Source organism: Lissotriton helveticus, chromosome 10, assembly GCF_964261635.1.
Source record: "Lissotriton helveticus chromosome 10, aLisHel1.1, whole genome shotgun sequence".
Classification (NCBI taxonomy): Eukaryota; Metazoa; Chordata; class Amphibia; order Caudata; family Salamandridae; genus Lissotriton; species Lissotriton helveticus.
Genome location: NC_136071.1, coordinates 941,823,126 through 941,844,495, shown reverse-complemented (window position 1 = coordinate 941,844,495; position 21,370 = coordinate 941,823,126). Strand labels below are relative to the sequence as shown.

Below are 21,370 nucleotides of genomic sequence, written 5' to 3'. Positions count from 1 at the left end.
CTCCCAAATACCACTTCATATGGTGTAAGGCCAGATCGTGAATGTGGCACCGATCTTATGGAGAGCAATGCCGGAGAGCAATGCCAAAGGTAGTGTATCTGGCCACTTCAAAGACGTGGAAGCCAGTATTTTCTCTAATTTCAGCTTTAGTGTAGCGTTGTACCTCTCCACTAATCCTGCTGATTGTGGGTGGAAGACTGCATGGAATTTCTGTTTGATCCCTAATCCTTTCAGGACATGCTTAACAACTTGCCCAATAAAATGAGGTCTGTTGTCACTCTACAAAAGTTTGCAAACACCATATCTAGGGAAAAACTCCTTTAGAAGCACCTTCGCTGTAGTGAGAGCTGTATTTTCCTTTGTACGGTATGTCTCTATCCATTTACTGAAGGCACATACCACCACTAGGACATACTTTAAGTTATTGCAGCGTTCAAGTTGGATGTAATCCATCTGCAAAACTTCAAAAGGTGCAGTCGGTGTAGCAACCCCTCCTGTAGGAGTTTGTGTCCCTATACCAGGATTATACTGCCAACAGATCAAACAGGACTGTACTACTCTCTTAGCTGAGCTGGCAATTTCAGGATGCTCCCAAACTCGCGTAAGCAATTTCGTTATTGCTAAAGCTCCAACATGTGCTGGCCCATGTGCCATTTGAACCATAGACTGTAAATAAGCAGCAGGCAATTTCCACTTATCCATTTATTTGTTACGCCAACAGCCCTCATGGTCTAACATTCCTTCTTTAGACCATTGCTCCAGTTCTTTCACAGAGGCAGATCTCTGTATATCTAATACATCTTCTCTAGCATCATGCCAACGTTCAGCTTGTGATTTCACTACGTACATGGATGTAGTGCTTTATTGCATCGCAGTCTCACGAGCTATGCGTTCTGCAAAGGCGTTGCCTTGTCCTATCTTAACAGTTACTTTCTTGTGTGCAATACACTTCACAATAGCTATCTTCTTTGGATATGTTAGTGCAGTCAAGAGATTATGTACTAATTCTCCGTGCATTATCTGCATCCCGTGGGACGTAAGGAAGTTTCTTTCCTTCCAAAGTAGGCAAAAATCATGGGCCACTTCAAAAACATAGCGGCTGACTGTATAGATGTTCACATGCAAGTCAGTGCTGAGTTCACAAGCTCGTGTTAAAGCGATTAGCTCAGCTGCTTGAGCCGACTTCTGTGGTATGCGAGCTGTCCCCACTGCTGTCTTAAGTGTCGTAATTGCATATGCAGCTGAGGTCGTACCATCTGGTAACTTCAAACAGGACCTATCAACCCACAGTTCTCCATCTACATCCGAAAGGGGCATATCTTGCAAGTCGACGTAACCCTCTGTCTGTTCCTCAGTAAGAAATATACAATCATGAGACTCCTTTGACTGAGACTGAGTCGCTGGATATGGCAACAAAGTAGCTGGGTTTAGTGTCTCACATCTCTTTAAAGTAATGTGAGGGGCCAACAGGGTCAACTCGTATCCTGTTAAACAAGCACTAGTCAAGTGTTGCATCTTGTGTTATAATTTTTTATTAGTATTTCATGTTCAAAAACAATGCATATAAAATATATAACAGTATACTAGTCCATATGTGAAATAAATAATAAATTACATGAAAATGTGTAGCATGTTAATTACACGGTCTAATTATATAAACATTGCATTAGATAAGACACGATCTGTAGGTCAACACATTAGAAAGTAAAAATGTAATAAATCATGACAAATATAGTGAAATCTAAATTATACAATTGAAAAATTAAATAAGATAAGAGAGCGATATGTATATATTATAAGAGGATAATATTATCAATCTAAGCATAAAAAACTAAAACCATTATAATCTGAATATCATATTAACAATTGTCATAGAAGAGGAAAACTGTGACCATATCCAATATAATAATTTCCTTGCAAGATATAAAAGATAGTATAAAAAATAGTAAAGATCTTTGAAATTGATAATAGATTAAGGTGTATAGGTATGTTGCATAGAAGTAGAAGCACTATCTCTCACTGAAGCATCATCTAGTGTGAAGAAGGGGGCCCAAACTCGATTAAACAGATCCAACTGATTATTTACATTATATATAACTCTTTCATGGGAAGCAGTTTGTATCATTGTTGTAAGCCAGGATTCTGGAGATGGTGGAGTTGGAGATTTCCATAATCTGAGTCTGCAGATTTTGGCAGTTGCTAATGCAGTATGCAGAAGTCTACTCTGAGGTTTAGAAAGATATTGAAAGGATCTGAAATCATGTAATATAATTGTGGAAGGTGAAAGCGGTAGTTGTAATGAAACAGTGCGACTTAATGTCCAGCCTATGCAAATAAGATTGAATCATGGGACAACCACATATAATATGCATGATATCGCAACCATAAATATTACATCTCCAGCAATTCATATGTGGAAGTAATCCTGCCTTGTTCTACTTTACTGGGGACCAGTGCCAGTCATGGAGTAATTTGAATAAAGAAAAATTTCAATCTGGATTCCCGGGCACCTTTACCTAAATTGAGTAATAAATATATCCATTCTTGGTCACTGTAAGTGGTGGATAATCGTGATTCCCATTAGTCCTTAAGATTATTAGTAGTGGATTGAGAGAATAAATGTGATGTGAATATTTTATGTAAGCCTGACGTGACTCCTTTACATTTCCCCCAAGTAGATAAATACGATATTAGAGGTGAAATTTGTAAGGCAAAAGGCGGCAATCCAAAACGTTTTTTAAGACTGGTTGAAAGCTGTAGATAATTTTGTTTCTGGTGCAATGAAATTCCAAATCCCTCTACCAATGAATTAAATGGCTTAAGGTTACCATTGTGTAGAAGCTGTTCGAAGGTGATAATTCCAGCTGTTTTCCATTGAGACCAGAGAATAGGTTTACCCTTAATTCGTATACCTGTATTATTCCAAATTGGGGCTTTAACATGAATACGTGAGTTGGAACCTAAAATTCGATGTGCTTTTTGCCAAACCTTGCACATTGCAGCCAATAAAGGGTTGCGAGGATCCAACCGACTGGTGCCTGTCCTATACAAAGCCGATAATCCTGGATCAGCAGATAACAGATATCTCTCTATATGCACCCATTGTGGTGGACTAGATTCATCTGCAATTAGGTATGGAATTTTGGACTGTTGTAAAGCCATAAAGTAATGCTCTATGGAGGGAACACTCAATCCTCCTTTGGAATGATGTGCCTTGAGTTTATGTATCGCTAAACGAGGCTTCATGGATCCCCAAATGAAGGATTTCATTTTTGAGTCAATAAGGCGTAGTGTGGACAGAGGTATTGTTAGTGGAAGCATCCCAAGTGTGTAAAGAAAACTAGAAAGCGTGACCATTTTCACAGCTTGGACTCTGCCCCATAATGATAAACCCAAAGATTTCTATTTGTCGAAGTCACGTTGCATCTGGGAAATTAAGGGACCTATATTATCTGTGACCATGCCTTCTGTGCCTTTATTCACTAATATCCCTAAATATTTTAGACAAGATTGTTGCCAGTGAAAAAGGAATCCCTGGATTGCTGCCTTTGTAGTACAATTTGAAATTGGAAGGGCCTCACTCTTGTCCCAGTTTATTTTATATCCAGAGAAGGATGAGAATTCATCTATAATTTTAAGCAAGGAGGGAATAGAATATGACCAATTAGTTATGATAAGTAGTATATCGTTTAGAAGTGCTACATCTTGGTCTGATTCAAAAGCGCATCTACTGCATGGGGTACTAGCACCAACAGTTTATGTGACAAAACTATCCCTTCACTCTGACGTGTGGACACAGCTGTTGCTGCAACTGAACGGAAGCACCCAGGCAATGCTCGAGCAACAGGATCAAGAACCGCTGAAAAATATGCACAGGGACGCTGCTTGTCACAGTGTGCCTGTACTAAAACTGACAATGCACACCCATCTTTCTCGTGTACATTGAGTGTAAAAGCCTTTGTGTAATCTGGAGTGCCTAACACTGGTGCAGAACAAAGAGCTTGTCGTAACTGATGAAAAGCATTCTGGCATTCATCTGTCCACGGAAGGGGCATTGGAGTGTCTTTAGTCAAAAGCGCTAGCAGGGGTTTAACAATGTGTGAAAATCCTAATATCCATTGCCTGCAGAACAAAGTCAAACCAATGAATGCACGGACATCTTTCTGAGTAGAAGGTACTGGTGTGTCTAAAATTACTTGTATGCGAACTGGTGTAAGTGCACAACCCTCCTTAGACAGAAGGTGACCTAAATAGGTTACCTTCGGTCTACAATATTGCAATTTTTTCCGTGACACTTTATGGTTGTGTGTAGCAAGAAAAGAAAGTAGAGACAAAGTAAATTTTTCACACTGCTCAGGCGTATCTGCTGCCAACAAGATGTCATTGACATATTGTATGAGAGCCACTCCTTCAGACAAAGTAAAGGAATCAAGTTGTCGTTTCAACGCCTGACTATAAATGCTCGGACTCTCAGTGTACCCTTGAGGAATTCTACAAAATCTGTACGATCTATTATTCAAAGTGAAACCGAACCAATATCGGCTATCAGGATGAATAGGAATCGGGAAGAAAGCATTCTTCAAGTCAATCACAGAAAATGAAGTTGCTGTTGGAGGAACTAAGGTAAGCAGTGTTTTGTCCAAAACCACAGGGTACTGCGGTACTACAATCTTGTTGACTTTGATCTATTATTCAAAGTGAAACCGAACCAATATCGGCTATCAGGATGAATAGGAATCGAGAAGAAAGCATTCTTCAAGTCAATCACAGAAAATGTAGTTGCTGTTGGAGGAACTAAGGTAAGCAGTGTTTTGTCCAAAACCACAGGGTACTGCGGTACTACAATCTTGTTGACTTTTCGCAAATCAATGATGAATCTGTAAATCCTAGTGTCAGTATCTTTTTTCAAAATGGGAAGGATAGGACTGTTACAGACATTTTAGGGAACTTCTTCTACAACCCCCACTTTATTCAAATCATGAACAATACGTACAAGTGCTTCTTCTCCTTCTCGAGAAATTTTATATTGAGGCAATCGTGGCAATGAAGCACCCTCCTTGACACTAATATGCACTGGCGGAATAACCATTTGCCCTACATCGGTGTCTGAAGTAGCCCACAAAGTACTAGGGAGTGAAGCCAATGTAACAGGGTAGTTGTCATTCAAAATAACCCGTACTCCTTCTGGAGAACATCGTATCGTAGCCCTGCAATGCTTGAGCATATCAAGTCCCACAATATTTTCTGGTGTATTCGGAGAAAGCAAGAACGGACATGGAGCAGTAAACTTATCAACATGGAATGCAAGTGGTTGTGATAACGGGCTAAGGGAAGGTGTTCCATCGAAACCTATTGATGTAATAGTTAAGCCAGACAGGGGAGCCCTTGGAACCAAGTGTTTAGATAAGGCGCTACGAGTAGCACCCAAAACATGTGCTATAACATAGGGACCCTCTGATCTACTGGAACTTCAACTGATTCCTTACCCCATCCTAGGCAATCCTACGCATAAACAGAATCTTTCAAATCAGACGGCACATAATTAGACATTTGATATTGATTTTGTCTATCAAAAGTGTTAAACCCATCCTGTCCACATGTATTAGCATCAAACCTAGCACGATCATCCGTGCTTCCTCTAGGCCCTGAATAGCCTGAACGATTTCGCATTTGTCCCCGACCACGTGGATACTGCTGAGCACGTAGTGCTATACAATCAGAAGCCCAATGTCCAAATTTCTTGCAATATACACACTGATCAACATACAAATTCTAACGAGTATAAGAGGAAAAGGACGAACCATAAGATCCACGTCCACCTCTGTCATTGCCTCTAGAAGGCGGACCATAAGCCTGAGCCAACATAACCTTCGTTTTTAATTCTTTAGTCTTTTAATCCTCATTGCCTTTCGCTTCTAATTCCTGTCGTTCGTAATACTGAGCCATAGTTAAAAGAGAAACTGGAGAAGAGGTAGTCCATGAACTCTCGCTGGCCTTTAGGCGACTAGCTATTCATGACAACAGGTTTGCGACCTATGTATCGATGAACAGATGCCTGCCCGTGTCATCGGTCAATGACTGGCCACAAAAATCGTGGAATGCCTCTTCAAAGCGCGTGAAGAAGTCAGAAACCGATTCATCTGTCTTTTGCTTACAAGACGCCAATACAGTCCAATCTATCTTTTTAGGGGGAATAATCATTTTTAACTTTACTATAATAGCTGCTGGAAGATCTAGAATTAACTGACTTGGTTTCTGCGCAGGTTCTCTTTCTTCATCTAATTGTTCTAAATCTTTCCATAATGCCCCAAAAGTCGCACGACCATCAACTTTACGCACAGTTCTTCACATATCGGGGGGTAATATCAAACCGAAAAATAGGTAAATATCGGGTAAAGTCATAATACAAGAGCTAATAGCACCCTCAACTTCCTCATAAAAGGCTGCTGGATTTTTTCGTGGCTCAGGTAATGCAGTTTTAAGAGCCATAACATCCATCTATTCCAAGGAGTGTAAACTCAATTATAAATAAAACAACCCTTTGCATCAGTAGAAGCCTTATCATCACTTGTACATACAAAGATGCGGGCTCCCGCATAGGTCTCAAATGCACTACAACATTCTTATCTGTTGCGGGAGTAGAAGCTCGTGCCATGTTAATCCGGGATGTTAGTGCAGCTGCTTCTGCTGCCTTTTTCTCCTCTCGCAAACGGACTGCATCAGCACGTAGTTTAACCAAACGTCTGATTGTATCAGCCACCTGAGAGAAACCAAAAAGACCGCCATGCAGTTGCTTATAATCATTTTGCTACATCAACAGGCTCCAATTCTTCAGAATATTTTCTAAACCGCTCAAGGACTTCTGCGGCAAAAACCTCAGTAAAATATATTTGCTCCCTTTCAAGACAATTGCTTTATGCTATCTAATAGGTCAGAAGCAGGAGCAACACTACGAACGGTTTTACGATCAGCAGCTCTAATCTCATACGCACGCTCAGCGGACAACATAGAACAAGTTTTTCGTGCTTTGTCTTGGACTGTAGGAGAGTACTTAACAGAGAGAAGGAAGAGTATACGGAGGTGGAGAACGGTATAACAAGAGAGAATCATCTTGGGGTTTATTAAGAATAGGATAAAGAGGTCTACGGACAGCATATTGGCCATTTACCTGTAAATGACGCTCCCTATGTTCTCTCTTTAAGTTCTTTCATTTCTTTATTTTTCATTTCCAATGCTTTCGCATGAATGCTCTTACGCTGTTCTTTTTCAGTCAAGGCTTGCTCACGCTTCATTCGCTCACGCACTTCATTCTCCCACATTCGTACACAGTCAAACATGTCTTGTCTAGCCTTTCGCTTAAACATTTGTTCCACATACTGAATCTTTCGCAAATCAAATGACCCATGCATAGGCCAACACAACTTAGGATCCTTACGAGCATATTTATTCCATAACGTGCTGTACAATATAGAAGAAATACCATATTTAATATACATGTCCCTATTTGGCGTCCCCTCCGGGGGGCCGGTTGTGCTTCGAGTCTCAAATTGGTACCACTACAAAAGCAAAACATCTTACAAAGTGTGCTAGAAACAGGCATGCCAAAAATAGCGCAGAATATGCTGTATTATAACCAAAGTAGCACTTAAGGTACTGTAGTACGTTGTGCCGGTCAAATCAATTCAAATAGAGAAAAGTCTCCTCATTACCTGCCTATATAAATTGCAATTCATATATCAATCCCATACAGATCCAAAGTTGGCCAACACAAATTCCAAAATTCCAAAGCCACAGTAAGCGTTACTAAACTACTTTATCAAGCCCAGGCATCAAAAACCAACAGCAAGTGCCGCATAACGACTCTTACCAATCACTTGGTGTCCAGGTTCCAACTACCAAGTTCTCAAATTGACCAAATGGTCACTGCACGGCGAATCAACAGAAGAGATCTCAGTCGAGGACCGGCACCACCTGGAGGGTCAGATCAGAAAGAGAGGAAAAACGCCGTGGTTGCCAAGATGCGGGTCTCCTCTGGCAGTGATCGTCCAAAGCGAAATTCCAATCCTCCGTTTTGACCACTCCTTCGGGCATCCGAGTCGCCGATGAGCCCCACGTGTCGGGCGCCAATTTGTGGTGGTGAGCCTCAGCAAGGCCTACCAGTGCAAGGGGTTCACCTTTCTCTGCACAAGTCCTCCGACCAATAGGATAGGAGTTGGCACAGAAACTGGAACAGAAAATACAAAGTTTATTAACCTCATGAGGTGGAACTACATTCACACAACACTCTTCTTCAATGTATGAAGTAGCACACTGATTGGAAGGAGCTTAGTCCTTTTTATACTCACACAAAAGAAGGCTGTACAGTACAATAAGTAGGTTTTAGGCAAATATAAGGTCATACAGAAAATGCACAGTCAACAAGTGGGAGGAGCTAACAGTTGCTAATTCTGGTGAACACATCCTGACATTTACAGACTAACAGCAGCTGCATGGACAGCTGCAAGCTCAACTGAGCATGTGCAAAGTGGAAGAGGCTAAATATAACCGGTCTCTAGGCAGATTTCAAGAGCAGACCACAGAAAGGTAGGACAGAGCACATGGCATATACGTGGTAGCACATGGCAAACAAAATGGTTGCCAAAAATACAAAATGGATTCCACAAAACGGACAAGATAGCCTCTGAATACAGGATGGCTTCTCCTAATGCTAATCCAATCGCTGCCAAATTACAACATTTGTGCAATTTTAGTGCCCTAGCAGCAGTAATTTACTGCTGATTCACAAAGTTTCCTTTCCTGATTCCAGCTATGCGGCACTGGCTTACATACTTCATGCAGTATGTGGTTAGCTCTTACGACCTACCTTTGTTCCAGCACTGAGAACTTATAGGAAATCCTGAAACATATGATATTCTCATAAAAAAGAGGAATTAGTGCTGTTATGGGACATAATAATTAACCGTGTTTAAAATATCCAGTAGCGTACCAATTAAAGCACAATTATTTGGTAGCATGTCTGACATGAATTGTTTAACCATGAGCTAACCACACAATATATTAAAAGCTTAAAGAAGGTTTTAAGTATATAAGTTAAATAGGAATGTTTCAAAAATAACATTGTTTGTAAATACAACGTATTTGAAATTTGTGCAAAAGAAAATTGTGTACCCTACCATTGTTTAGTTCATGTAACTGGGGTACCATACACAGTTGAAGCATGCTTGATAGTGTTGAGACTACAAACGCCGAGATGAGATCCATCCCAATTCCTAGAATGCGAGTTGGGGATGTTTTTTTTAATGAGTGCAATTCTCAGCTGTGTTCAGATTCTTTATAGCACTGTGATGTTTGTAACAAAGGCGATTGCCGTTGTTCAGAAGGTCTCAAGTTCCTACTGTGCTTCTGATGCAGCTAGACAGATAACTAAGTATTTGAATACAGCCTCTTTTTAGAGCGCCTGTTTAGGTTAGATTCCTAACTTGCACTATGGCTACAGTGATGGCATCTATGATGGTTTTGAGATGAGTGATGTCACTTAACATGTCATGAGTGATGCAATATGTGAAGTCGTAAGCATTCTATGCTAAGTGTGCACGTTATAGTTCACTGTACTATAACTAGCTTACTTCAGTTTTTAAAAATGTTGTTGCGTAACCATAAGTGCATTTTAACCCTTTTTTAAGTTAATTTCTGGAGTTTTAATGTACGTCAAGATCGTGCATTTCTTGATTCTTTGATCATATTCTAAAGATTTTTTTTTTTAGCCTAATCTTCATTAATGGATTTATGATTATCGTCTGGCCAGACCCAGCATTCAACCTTCAGCATGAGGTTGGCTGCAGAGTATGGCCACATACCACGCTCTGCGCCCAACCCTCCATTGGTGGCCAACCCACGTTAGACTTGGCCAAAGGCCATGTTCAGCAGGGATTGGCCAAAGGCCCCATGTCCAACCATTTGTGGGCATCCATCCCCAGCTGTGCATGGCCAAAGGTGCAGTAGGGCCTGTCCCCAGCTTTACGCAGGGTCTTTGGCCATACACAGAGGGGTTGGAAACCAGGCTGGAAGCCAGGCCCCTACCCAATTCGCCATGGGCAGCCAATCCACTACGCATTGCCTTCCGGTGGAAGTTAGCCTCAAGGTCTGTCTATGACCAGGTAATTTTATGTTTTTTTAATACTTATTTTCCTCAGATCCTCGAATCCTGAGAGTATCCACAGGTCCAGGAGAGAACCTCACTGGGATCCATGGATCCGAGCACTGGATCAGGAGAACCCACAACAAAATGTTTCTTTTTTATCTTAAATGCAGGGAGAGTCCCTTGAGGACATGGTTGTCAATTCCCCAAAATGCCAAGGGTAGCGGAAGCAACATCACTCGCCATTTAACCTTTACTTTCACTCACACACAAGTTTACACATACGTTCACACACATACACATTGTCTCTCTCGCAAGCATGCACACAGCATACATTTAAAAGCATTTTTTTTTTGCTTGCTTCAGCTGCCAGGGATGGTCATTTTCCAGCCTATTGTTTCAATTGTTATTACAGTAATAGTGAATAATGTGATATGCAATATAAATGTCATTTAAAAAAAGACAGAAAATAAGGAAGTGGAGCCCCAATCGACGTCCTTGTCTTGCTTTGTGTTGGCAACTACTCATGGCGCAGTGAATTTGATCAAACGCCTAAAGGCTTATGGGAGGAATGTTTGCAATTTGTCTAACCACTGCCAGTCTCTCAGATATGATTGCTTGTGTTGTTTGTTCAGGAAGAACCATGCCTGGCAGTTTTGGTTGACTATTCCTATTGGAGCAGGGTGAAGACTGATTTGCATATGGCTGGGCCCAAACTGGCATGGTGGGAAAAAATACAGTGGGTTGGAATGCTGCCCCTTTGCAATTAACATTGGTTAGAATTCATACAAGCATTCGTCCCAGAACCTTTTGTGTCTTATGTACGGCTCTAAGTTGCAAGGATATGCCCAGAGGTGGGTCCCGTGCACACTGTGCTAGTGGAACCCAGCTATATCGGACTGACTATCCCCATTCGGGGCAAAACCAGTCTTAGGTTCCTTGTGTTCCAGTCCAGGGAGGACCTGGCATAGCAGTGATCCAGGGAGGATCTGGCCTAGCAATTTGGGCTGTTGGAACAAGGTCAAGACTGATATGCATGTGGCTGGTTCCAAACTGAGGTGGCTTGGTGAGCAAAAGAACGATAGGTTGGAAGGCTACTCTGAGCGATTGCCAATGGTTAGACTTATTGCAAGCATTCCTCCTATGAGAGAGAGAGAGAGAAAGAGATCGAGACAGACAGACAGACCCATCAAGTTAATTGCCGGAGTGATGCCTAATGGCCTTGTATATGTGTTCTATGCTTTGAGTTCCAATGCCACCTTCCTGTAAACGGAGACTTTGATCAAAAGCTATACATAGTTCACAACTATAGATCCCACATTTAAGGCTCATTTAGGTCTTTCCCAGCTTTAAACATGTAACCCAATGTGTAGAAGGAATTCTGAACTACCTTTAATGGAAACGTTGATATTGCGCTGCAACATTGCATTTCTTTCCGTTTATGGAAGCCTTTCATTCTATTCAACAATTTTCTCTTATTTAAGACAGGGTTGGCCAAGGCTAACGTTTTCGTTTGTGAGTAATAATATTTAGCAGCATGCACATTAATCCAGGCCTTCAGTGAGGTATGTAAACTGATGTCGAACATTTGAACTTTCACTTCTACATGTCGGCGGTATGTGAGTAATTCTGAGGTTTTTTTTATTGTAAGTATTTTTGGGACAACAATGCTAATCTTTACCGCTGAGCATGGCAGAGACAAATCTCAGTACATCTAAGAGTTTACCCAGGTCCATCCTTATTCCTTTGAGAGAAATGTTGCACGCTCACTTTACAGTTACTTTGCTGGGTGAAAATGCAAATTTTTGACTTTGAAAGATCCCTTTTGAAGAACAGTCGTGCAAGTTGTTTTCCTAGAAGATATGTATCTAATAATAGGCATGTGACTGCAGGTGACAGGCCCACAAACATATGTTCATCTTTTATGTTACAGGATTGATTTATCTTTAGAGGAATTGATACAGTTTGGGAAACATGCAGTGGAGACCAGGCCAGCTCGAAACTTAACATGTGCAATTGTATGTGTTTTTGGGGTACTGGCTCGGACCGTGAAAGGGGTTGAAAATGGTATTGCAGACCCTAATAACACGTACATAACGCCCAGCAATGATAGTCATAATTGTCGTATACTAACCTCGCCAGCCCCCGGTCCCCGTCCCTTTAGGTTTTTCAGGATTGCTAAAAACACTCCAGGCCTTTAGGTCATGCCTTTTCAGCCATTGTTTGTGTTTTTTGCATTTGCCATCTTAAGTTTGTTGCTGGCTTCATGATTCTCATCCTCCCATTGAACATATAGACATCTAGACAAATGTCGATTACAGCCCGCACAATGTCTGGTTTTGGTACGTCAGAGCCTAACAGGATTCAAAGCCATTTGAGATCTGCCTCTAGATTTAACTGACTGCTTCCAGGCTGCGGGAGGTGAAGCTGTGTGTCGCCTAACCCAAAAAATGAGGTTGATCGCTCTTCACGTCTCAGGCCTACTCTCAGGCATACTCCTGCTCCAAGTTCCAGTACCAGTCCAAATCATAGTGCTTGGGTAAGTCCAAGAGAGTGTCGAAAGACAACTCTGTGCAACCAGAGCACAAAGTCCTTTTCCCCATCACTCTAGGTCCAGGGAGAGATTACACAGTCTGCAATCCAAGAGCCCCCTTTAGAGCCATTTTTCTGACACTGACCTCATACCCTACGTCAAACAGATAGTAGGATCAGTCAGTTAAATAGGAGTGTTCCTCCAACTTTAATAACTATGCCTAATTTCCTGGGCCATCCTCAACTTCTCAAGTTGAGGTATTTAAGGTGGTGTTACAGCTGTTCCAGAAAATGTAGTCCCTCTGGTGTGCCTTCACACCTCGTGTATCTGCTGGGGTCACCAGTCACACTTGCACCAGCTGGACCTGCTCTGGCTCTGCCTTCCCCCAGACCACCGCCTGGCTCTTTGCTATCACCCGGCCACTCTTCCACTTCTTAGCTGCAGGACATGTTAGTTCTGGCTGGTTCAATATCTGCCTCTGCTCCAGTAGTGCCAGATCTGTATCCATACCTGATGCCAGTTTCAGAATTGCAGCCAAGTTTGGCTAGATCTCAGCCGATCTCTTGTTAAGAGGTTAGCCCTTTCTGTGGGAGGATTCTTGGGCAGTGCCTCTTTCTCACATCAATATTTCCTGTGGCTTGAAGCCATATTTGAGTAAGATTCACATGCTATACGAAACCTTCAGAATGTTCCCCATGACTAGTATTACCAGTGGGAAGCTGACAATTTGCTTCCCCCTCTCCATACTTATGCTGGTCTGATTTAGTCTTTGAGAATGTTAGTGACCTTGATATTTAGCTAGAGACTGAATTGGATTCCCCACAGGGGCTCCCGTTTGAGGAAAGCTTCTCTTTTTCACAGATAGTCCATGGAGCCGCAGAAGTGTTTGAACTACAGAAAACGGTTGCAATTTGCTCACAGAATTATTGCAGTCACATCCTTAGTTTAAGAACTTTTGTTGCCCTTCAGTGAAGCCCTGAGGGCAAGTTTGAGGGTAGAGTGTTGAAAGAATTTTTGGTGCCTGTTGATAAACACCCCCACTCCCTCTTTGCTAGACGGTATAGCCCTGCTCTTGGGGAGCTATCTTTCCAACCAAGAGCCCATTCCAGAGAACCTGGTAGTTCATAGTTCTGCCAGCAAGGTAAACCTTCCCCACTGCACCGCCTGACAGAGAATCTGAGCGTATTAAGTTGACGTACTTGATCAAAGGATTTTCACTTTGGGGGCTTTAAATGCTGTTTGTTGGTTGGGGAGATAAACCCCTACCCTCTGGTGAGCAAGATCTTGCCATCCCTCCCTAAGAAGTTCCAAAATAACTTCCCTCAGATTGTCCACGATAGTCACTAGGCAGCCAAGTGCAATTTGCAGGGCAATCTAATCACCACTGACTGCATTTGTCGTAAATAGGCAGCAGTGTGATGATTCGCCGTCATACCTCAATGCACACCAAGAGCTTTTCCAGGGATCTGAAGGCTTCCCTTATGGATATTGTGTTTAACGGCTGTCAGGTTTTGAAGCCAAGGTAGATTCTGCATTGGAGTGGTTCAAAGATCGCTGTGCTATGGCTGACCCTTTCAGCTTACTGCTTCCAGACCTCCGTTTTCACCAACAATCTTCCTTAGGTTCACATGAAACCCACCTTCCACCCTGGTCACTGGCTCACTGCAAGAGTATATCCTTGACATATGTGCATGAAATGTGAGCAGTGGCAACCTCTAGGGGAGAGTAGAGAACTAAACACATTAACCTCATTGGCTGATGTTTGGATTATTTCCATTGAGGTGAATGTGCTACTAAGCATAAGAAATTCAGACCGTGGCCATTTTAATCCTCCTTGCTCGTATTTAAACTTTTTGCTGATTCCCAGCCTAACGACTGTGAAATATTCAAGCTTGTGATTCTATGAAAGATGCCAGCGCTGGAGAACTGAAGTTACTGATATCAATCCCATTTAAAATCTCGCCCTGACATGACTGAGGGGTTGGATAGACATTGGGGAATTCCCCATGTCTAATTACCGTCTGTAAGATGGTCACCCAAAACTGCCCATGTTTTGGCATTAACATTAAATTATGATCTTGAAGCCATAAATGGCCAAATGCTCTCTGACCGTCAGGGTAAGATGACCTTTAACAGGGCCAGTCGTTGCCGCAGAATAAATTATTTTCTGGCTGATGTAAAACTGTGGCCAAGTTATTCAGGATATGGAAGTGGTGGACTGTACAGATAGCGACCACAATGCACTCAGCATGACTTTTATGGACAAGCCCAGTGCAATATATGTAAGCTGTGGAAACAGAGACTTGGGAGATCTGTCATATACAAATAATCAGAAGCACATTAAGTGGGACTGGGTGGAAAAAAACCCGAGGCACTAGAGGCAGTAGTACAAAGAGTAAACCCGCAGGCTGAAACTCTATCCCAGCTACTGCCTGAATGTAGGATCCATGAACCTGATTCACTACTCCGATTAGTAAGCTGCTAGGACAAGTCAGACGTAAGTCAGACGTAAGAGAAAGTATGTGCCCAAACCTGATGCTTGGTATGACGGAGCTTGTAGGCTAGGGCAAAGTGAGCTTCTAGATGCAATCAAATCCAATTTTCATCCTGAGATTACTAGGTGCAGGTCACATTATTGGCAAACTCTGGTCCGACCGGAAAGGGATTGGGAAAATTCCATGTGGATGTCTTTATATGCAGCCTTGTCTACTAAAAATAACAAGGATTTTTGGAAGACAGCTGCAGTTTGTTTAAATGTCCCAAAAAAATGTGATTTTTGTGTTCAACCCCAGGAGTGGGTGGCACATTTTAGTACACTGTATACTATTATGGGTGACAAAGACAAGTAAGCCAGCGAGGCCCATGGCATTTGCGATTCATGTAATGTTAACACTCTTATGGTTTCGCTTAATGAAACAAAAGATGTAAATAATTCGTGCATCCCGGCTCATGCCCCAGGACCAGACAGGATAACAAAATACCTTTATACTTTACATCTGCAAACCTTGGGGCCCTGTTTAAATAAACTATCTATCCTGATCCTCTCTGGTATCGGCATTCCTGCTTCCAGGAAACTAGTAGAAATTGTAACGATATACGAGAAGGGGGAGCGGTCAAACCCGGGCAACTGTAGGCCGATCAGCCTTAATGATTCCCATCAGAAAATGTTTTGCAACCAGGTTTTGCTATATCTGCAAGACTTGATAAATCAAGAAAATGTCTTGCCAGATTGGTAGGTGGGTTTAGAGCCAGTGTAAGTACTGTGGACGAGGTGTTCCGTTCACCTGTTAGAATTGGAAAGAGGTGATAATCCACAAAGGTAAACTTCATGTTATCTTTGTTGATCTCCTGGCTGCATTTTACCTGGTCCCCAGGGGAATGTTGTGGAGGGTTCTAGAAGAAATGGGTATACCCCACCCCGACCCTACTGAACATCCTAATCAGGTTGCATGTTGATAACCTTTCCCAAGTTAGATGAGGGGAGGAAGGGACACTGACAGACCAAATAATGGTAAACCGAGGGGCCCGGATAGGATGTGTCAGCCCCTACCCTGTTCTCCCTATACATCAACAAAGTGATTATGTGAACAGGGACGGCTGCCATGCAGCCAAAATAGGTTCCTTCACTCGTCTCCGCAGACGATACCCTGTTGATTTCTGAATCACCACAATGGTTGCAACAAGTACTAAAGTATTTTTTGTCTTTCTGCAATGAGCGGAGCTTAGAGCTTAAATATATGTTTTTTTCTAAATAAAAGGTGTCCTGCTGGTGGTTGACAGAGATTTGGATGCAGTGGCCGAATGTGATTATTTAGGTATAAGGCTCACCCCAAACCTGAGTTGGGCACCGCACTCTTGGGCTACTAAGATGCATTTGCTACTAGTAATTCCAACGGTTTAACCTGTTTATGTAACCAGTATTGTTTCAAGTTTACCTTGCTGATTTTGTATTTTGACATCTGATGTTTTTTCTTTTTTTATATTTACTAGTCTGAAGTTTTAAAATGTTTGTGCGCAGTATTGTGATGTACTTTTATGATCCTAGTGATTGATAATAAAGTCTTTGATGGATGGATGGAAAATGAGTACATGGATTAATGATTTTTTATTTATTTACAGATAATGGGTTTATACCAGACACACTACTGCAGGATGTCATGAAATCTCTGGAACTTGTGTCAGACCTCGAGTAGTAAGTTTCAATGTTTCCTGTTCATAAAAGACTTAAAATAGTAATACCCTCCAGCAGAATAACTCATTTAAAATGCTCAGTACAGAGGTAAATTAAAACACTTTCATATTGAAAATGAGCATGTAGACCAGACCGTTTATTCATTTTTCCCACTGACACCCTTTCACAAATATCTTTTTGTAACTCCCTAAGACTGTACCTGGTTGAGTCTCTGCGATTACTATCTTTGTAGTTAGAAAAAGTAGGGCCAGGATTGGTTGAGTAGTATCAGGCCACTTATTCTCGTTTGGAAATACGTCCTAGCAACTGTTCTGTGGAGAGTCACTGTTTCAGGTCATTCCTGTTTGACTTTGTACCTATTTCTCTTAAGCCAATTGGTCATATGCAAGAGTCCTTGCAGAAATGTTTGTGCTATGGTGGATGGCCCTTGTCCAGCTTTAATCAATGACCTGTTGTAAATTGGTTTTAAAGTAGAATACATGTTAGAGTTTCAAGACCAACTGGAATAGAACCGAAATAGGACCAGAATACATGTTGGAGTAGGGTTAGTATGTGGACACTTACTTTATGGTCTTTTCTCCCACAGTGCTGATAGGGCCCATTTTGCGGCAAAGTACTTTTCTTATCCCAACTTATGTCAGAGTACGAATATGGTTACGTAAAGGACATTGAAGTCGTGGAGAAGGGAAATATCCATGAAGTTGGGCTAAAAGGGACAACTTAATCGTTGGTTTGTTTTATTGGTCCATTCTGACCAGTACCTATGGAGATGATGCCTGCAGTTTCTTGCAGTTCTTTGTAAAGGACCATGCAAGCACTTTTTTTAAGTGTGGGGCGCCGAATAAACCTCATTTGCATAAAAAAAACAGAACTGGGTATCTTACAACCCTGCATGCACTGGGGTACACTTTGTGTTCATAAGTCCATAAATCCCGAAAAAAGATTTCTCCAGTGGCTGGCCCTAATGAAGAAGAAACAAACTCAGCAGAAAGATTCCCAAAACATTGTTTGTAGCTTGCCCTCCAGACGACATCTGCTGTTGACAAAACCTCAAGTGTGTATGTCTGTATTTCATGTAAGTACACCTATAAAGAAATGCTTAGACTACAGTTTCACTGACCAGCCCAGAAAACAATTTCATCTATTACCTTATGGAAAAGTGCCCGTTAGCAAAGTAGGCTTCATTATCAGAACCTGCAATTACACAAAAATCTGGCAAGTAACACAAGGTTGAAAAGAGCTTATCCAAATGTTCGAAAGGGTTACCATAGCCACATTCTGTAGTAGCAACAGGACAGCGGTGATGCGAGAACACGTCATTCATTTTGAGGAGGTGTTTAGACACTTGAATCAAGAATATTACAGCCACAACCATTACGTTATGGACACATTAATATTCAGAGCCAGGTAAGATTGGTGTAACCGCACAATTTCTGGAATACCTTTCTACCTTCAACAAAATTGAAGTAAGGCTTTACATAAGGAGGGTGAGACCATTTCATAATGGGTATTGATATTTTCTAGACTGAATTAAAACATGTAGCACAAGAAGCATTTAAGTTAGCCAAGTAACAGTCTTTTTAAAGCTTTATAAGGCCTGGATATCCTGTATGAGTGAAAATAATTAATTGTTTACTAAATGATGAAATGCTATACTGCCAGCTTTATGTAAATGTAAATGTAAATGTAGTTGAGCTTATATAGCGCACAGCTACCCGCAGTGGGTTTCCCGGCGCTTGCTTAGGGAACCCTTCCTGGTATTCCCCTGTGAGATAGCAGGGTATCACACAAGGTGAAAGTCAGGCATCCCGCCGCGAGGGGCCGTTGTGGAGATTAAGCAAGCTATTGCCCAGAGTCGCAGAGTGTGAACCCGTGAGTCGAGGAGGCACCGGGGCGAGAATTATCGAGTCCGTGGAATTTTTAGCCCAAGACCCCGCCGAGGCGGGGAATTGAACCCTGGTCCAGGACCGATCTCAGCTTCCGGGTCTGCTGCCTCTAACCCCTGAGCCACACTTCTCCATGTATATGGTATCATTACAGCAAAAAGTCTGTTTCTGGAGTCCGAGGATCTGGTAAAGACCGAGTGTCTTTTTCCTGCTTGACCATAAATACCAGTGCTCAGTCACATACCTAAGTTGCCAAAAGGGGGATTTTATATTACTTCTTCCCTAGGCTCTCTGCGCCCTGTTAAAAGAATTTCCTAGCATCACATGTCTTGGACTAACAGTACTTGAAAAATGTATTTTAGAAAGTGATTATGAATGCATTGCATTTGGTTTTCCTTCAGAAGGCCATTCCACTGTTGAAGAAAGAAGGAGACGTCTAGGTCACCATCTCCCTGGAAGAAGTCTACTTCCATGGTCTCACCCACAGGAAACATACAAAGTAAAAAAGAACAGACATCTTGTCTGCTACCATAATGCTTACCAACATTTTCAAAATCAATAGTGACATGATGATGTTGACACCTGTGAAACAAGTTAATGTAATCTCTCACATGTCCATGAAATTCAAAGTAAAATATCTGCACATTAAGGTCGGAGGTTTAAAATCTCCCAACCGTGTTACGTTTCTGCATCCCTTTAACTCTTTGTTGTAAATTGAGGCAAATTCAGGAATTGTTGTACTGTCAGAGAAAGGACAGATCGGTAGACTGGGTGAGTTAGATTTACTTCCCACAAATTTTAACATGCTCTGCAATGGTGGCAGAACAGAAACAGTTTGATGGTTGGCCTGATCAGTGCTTTTCTACCAATAATAAAATGCAAGTCGTGCATGTCGTGCTGGACACCACTTTCATGTCCACATAAAAAGCTCTAGGCAGAGCAAAATTCCTACTGGAGCACCCCAAGACCTGTAAGGATTTGTTATCCTAAAGTGGGTTTATGTCTTGCCAGAACACTTCCTAATGCCCTCAAAAGGTAGAAAGTGACTACATACAGAGTGGGCTTATGTAAGAAGGCATTCCGGAAAAAATTGATTTGTATTAGAAACCTCATAAAGACCCCTTATTGACCTTGAAAAGCAGCAAATGTTTGTTGACTTTGTTAGTATACTCTACCTGCTGTGGAGTCTGGGGATGATTTTCAACCCCTGCCCCCCCCCCCCCCCCCCCCTTGTGTGGTTCCTTTCCTTTTAATTCAAGTGCTGTCTAGAGCAAAAGTCTTCAAACTGTGGCTCTTGCTCCCCTGTGAGGTGTGGCATCCTCTAAGGGCGGATGCAAATTTCCTCAGCTGGTTCATTGATAGGTCATAAAGTCCTGGCGCTGGAGGAGGGTTAGTGCACTAGTGAGTGTAAAAAATAAACCAAAAATGACCGCAAACGTGACCTGCTGTGTCTCCAGGCTTTCTTTGTCTACCCATGGTGCTCAAGGCGAGTAGCAAATAGGAAAGTGCTTGAGTTTTGAGCAGCGGCACAGAGACGAGAAGATGCATAGGTGTTCAGACTTTAGGGCCACACTAAGCAATGGTCCAGAGGAGAGTCACTCGCAGGGACTCAATTGTTTGCATAGACTCAGAGCGACAGCTTGTTGAGCCCTGTGTTCTCCCAGAGGAGTGGGCAAGGTCCAGAAACGCGATTGTTTTTGAAGAGGGATGGTCTGCGGGGGGGGGGGATGGAGGTGCTTTTAGTAGTCTCTGAGAGGCTGTCATTCTATTTTTATTTTTGTAACAATTAATGCTCATTGTCCTTAGGAAAGGCAGAAGTGCCGAATGTACAAAAATAGAGTTATAAGGGGGCAGGGGAACAATCTCCTGGAGCTTTCTATGTGTGGCGGCCCAGAGTACAGAGGGAGGCGCCTGAGCTTCTGTTTCTTTTTAATTTAAAGCATCTGTTGCTTACAGCGCTCAGAAAATACGGATGTGTAGTGTGTAGCACTATATATGTAATAAATTTTTAATCGCCTGCTGGGTGCCTTGGGGTAAAGGTTCAGAGAATGGGAAGAAGTTCAGGAACACTTTTCTTTAATACCATCTGTTACGTACAACACTAAGACCAGGTTGAAGTGTGGTATCTGGCCCTATATAAAATGATTTATAGACAACAAGGGCAACCCTAGAACAAGAACCTGGGGTAATAAATGCTCTAATCCAAACAATGGCTCGTGAGCCAAACTAACAGATAAAATTGATTATGCTTAGAATATAGAAGAGAACCTAGAGTAATGTGTATATATTTTCAATATTTTTTTTGCTCAATTCACATTAAATACTAGTTTTTTATATAATTACTGGTACATGGGTGATGTGAAAATTAGATAGCTTAACTAATTGTATTTGTTAGTTTGGCTCACGAACCATTGTTTGGATTAGAGAACCTATATAAAATGAGCCACTAAGAAGTGGATGGACAACCTGCAGGTGGCCTTAGAGCTGTGGTCCATGGGCGGGGTGAGGCAAGTGCTGAGGTTTTTTTTATGAATAGACTAGCTTAGATACAGCATGCTGAAGGCCTCTGTGATAATGGCCCAGTGAAGAGGAGAATGGCATGCACTCTTTTTTTTTTAATT

The 21,370-nt window shown here is 41.9% G+C and overlaps 1 protein-coding gene across 10 annotated transcripts in view; it reads left to right on the top strand.

Annotated features, from left to right (window-relative positions):
- Window positions 1–21,370, top strand: part of MINDY3 (MINDY lysine 48 deubiquitinase 3) — a 213,025-nt gene that overhangs the window by 169,785 nt on the left and 21,870 nt on the right. For all 10 annotated transcript variants that reach the window (XM_078663611.1, XM_078663608.1, XM_078663607.1 and 7 more), the window contains one exon: window positions 16,791–16,863. In XM_078663611.1, coding sequence (XP_078519737.1) covers window positions 16,791–16,863 — 73 coding nt within the window. The remainder of the gene's footprint in view (window positions 1–16,790; window positions 16,864–21,370) is intronic.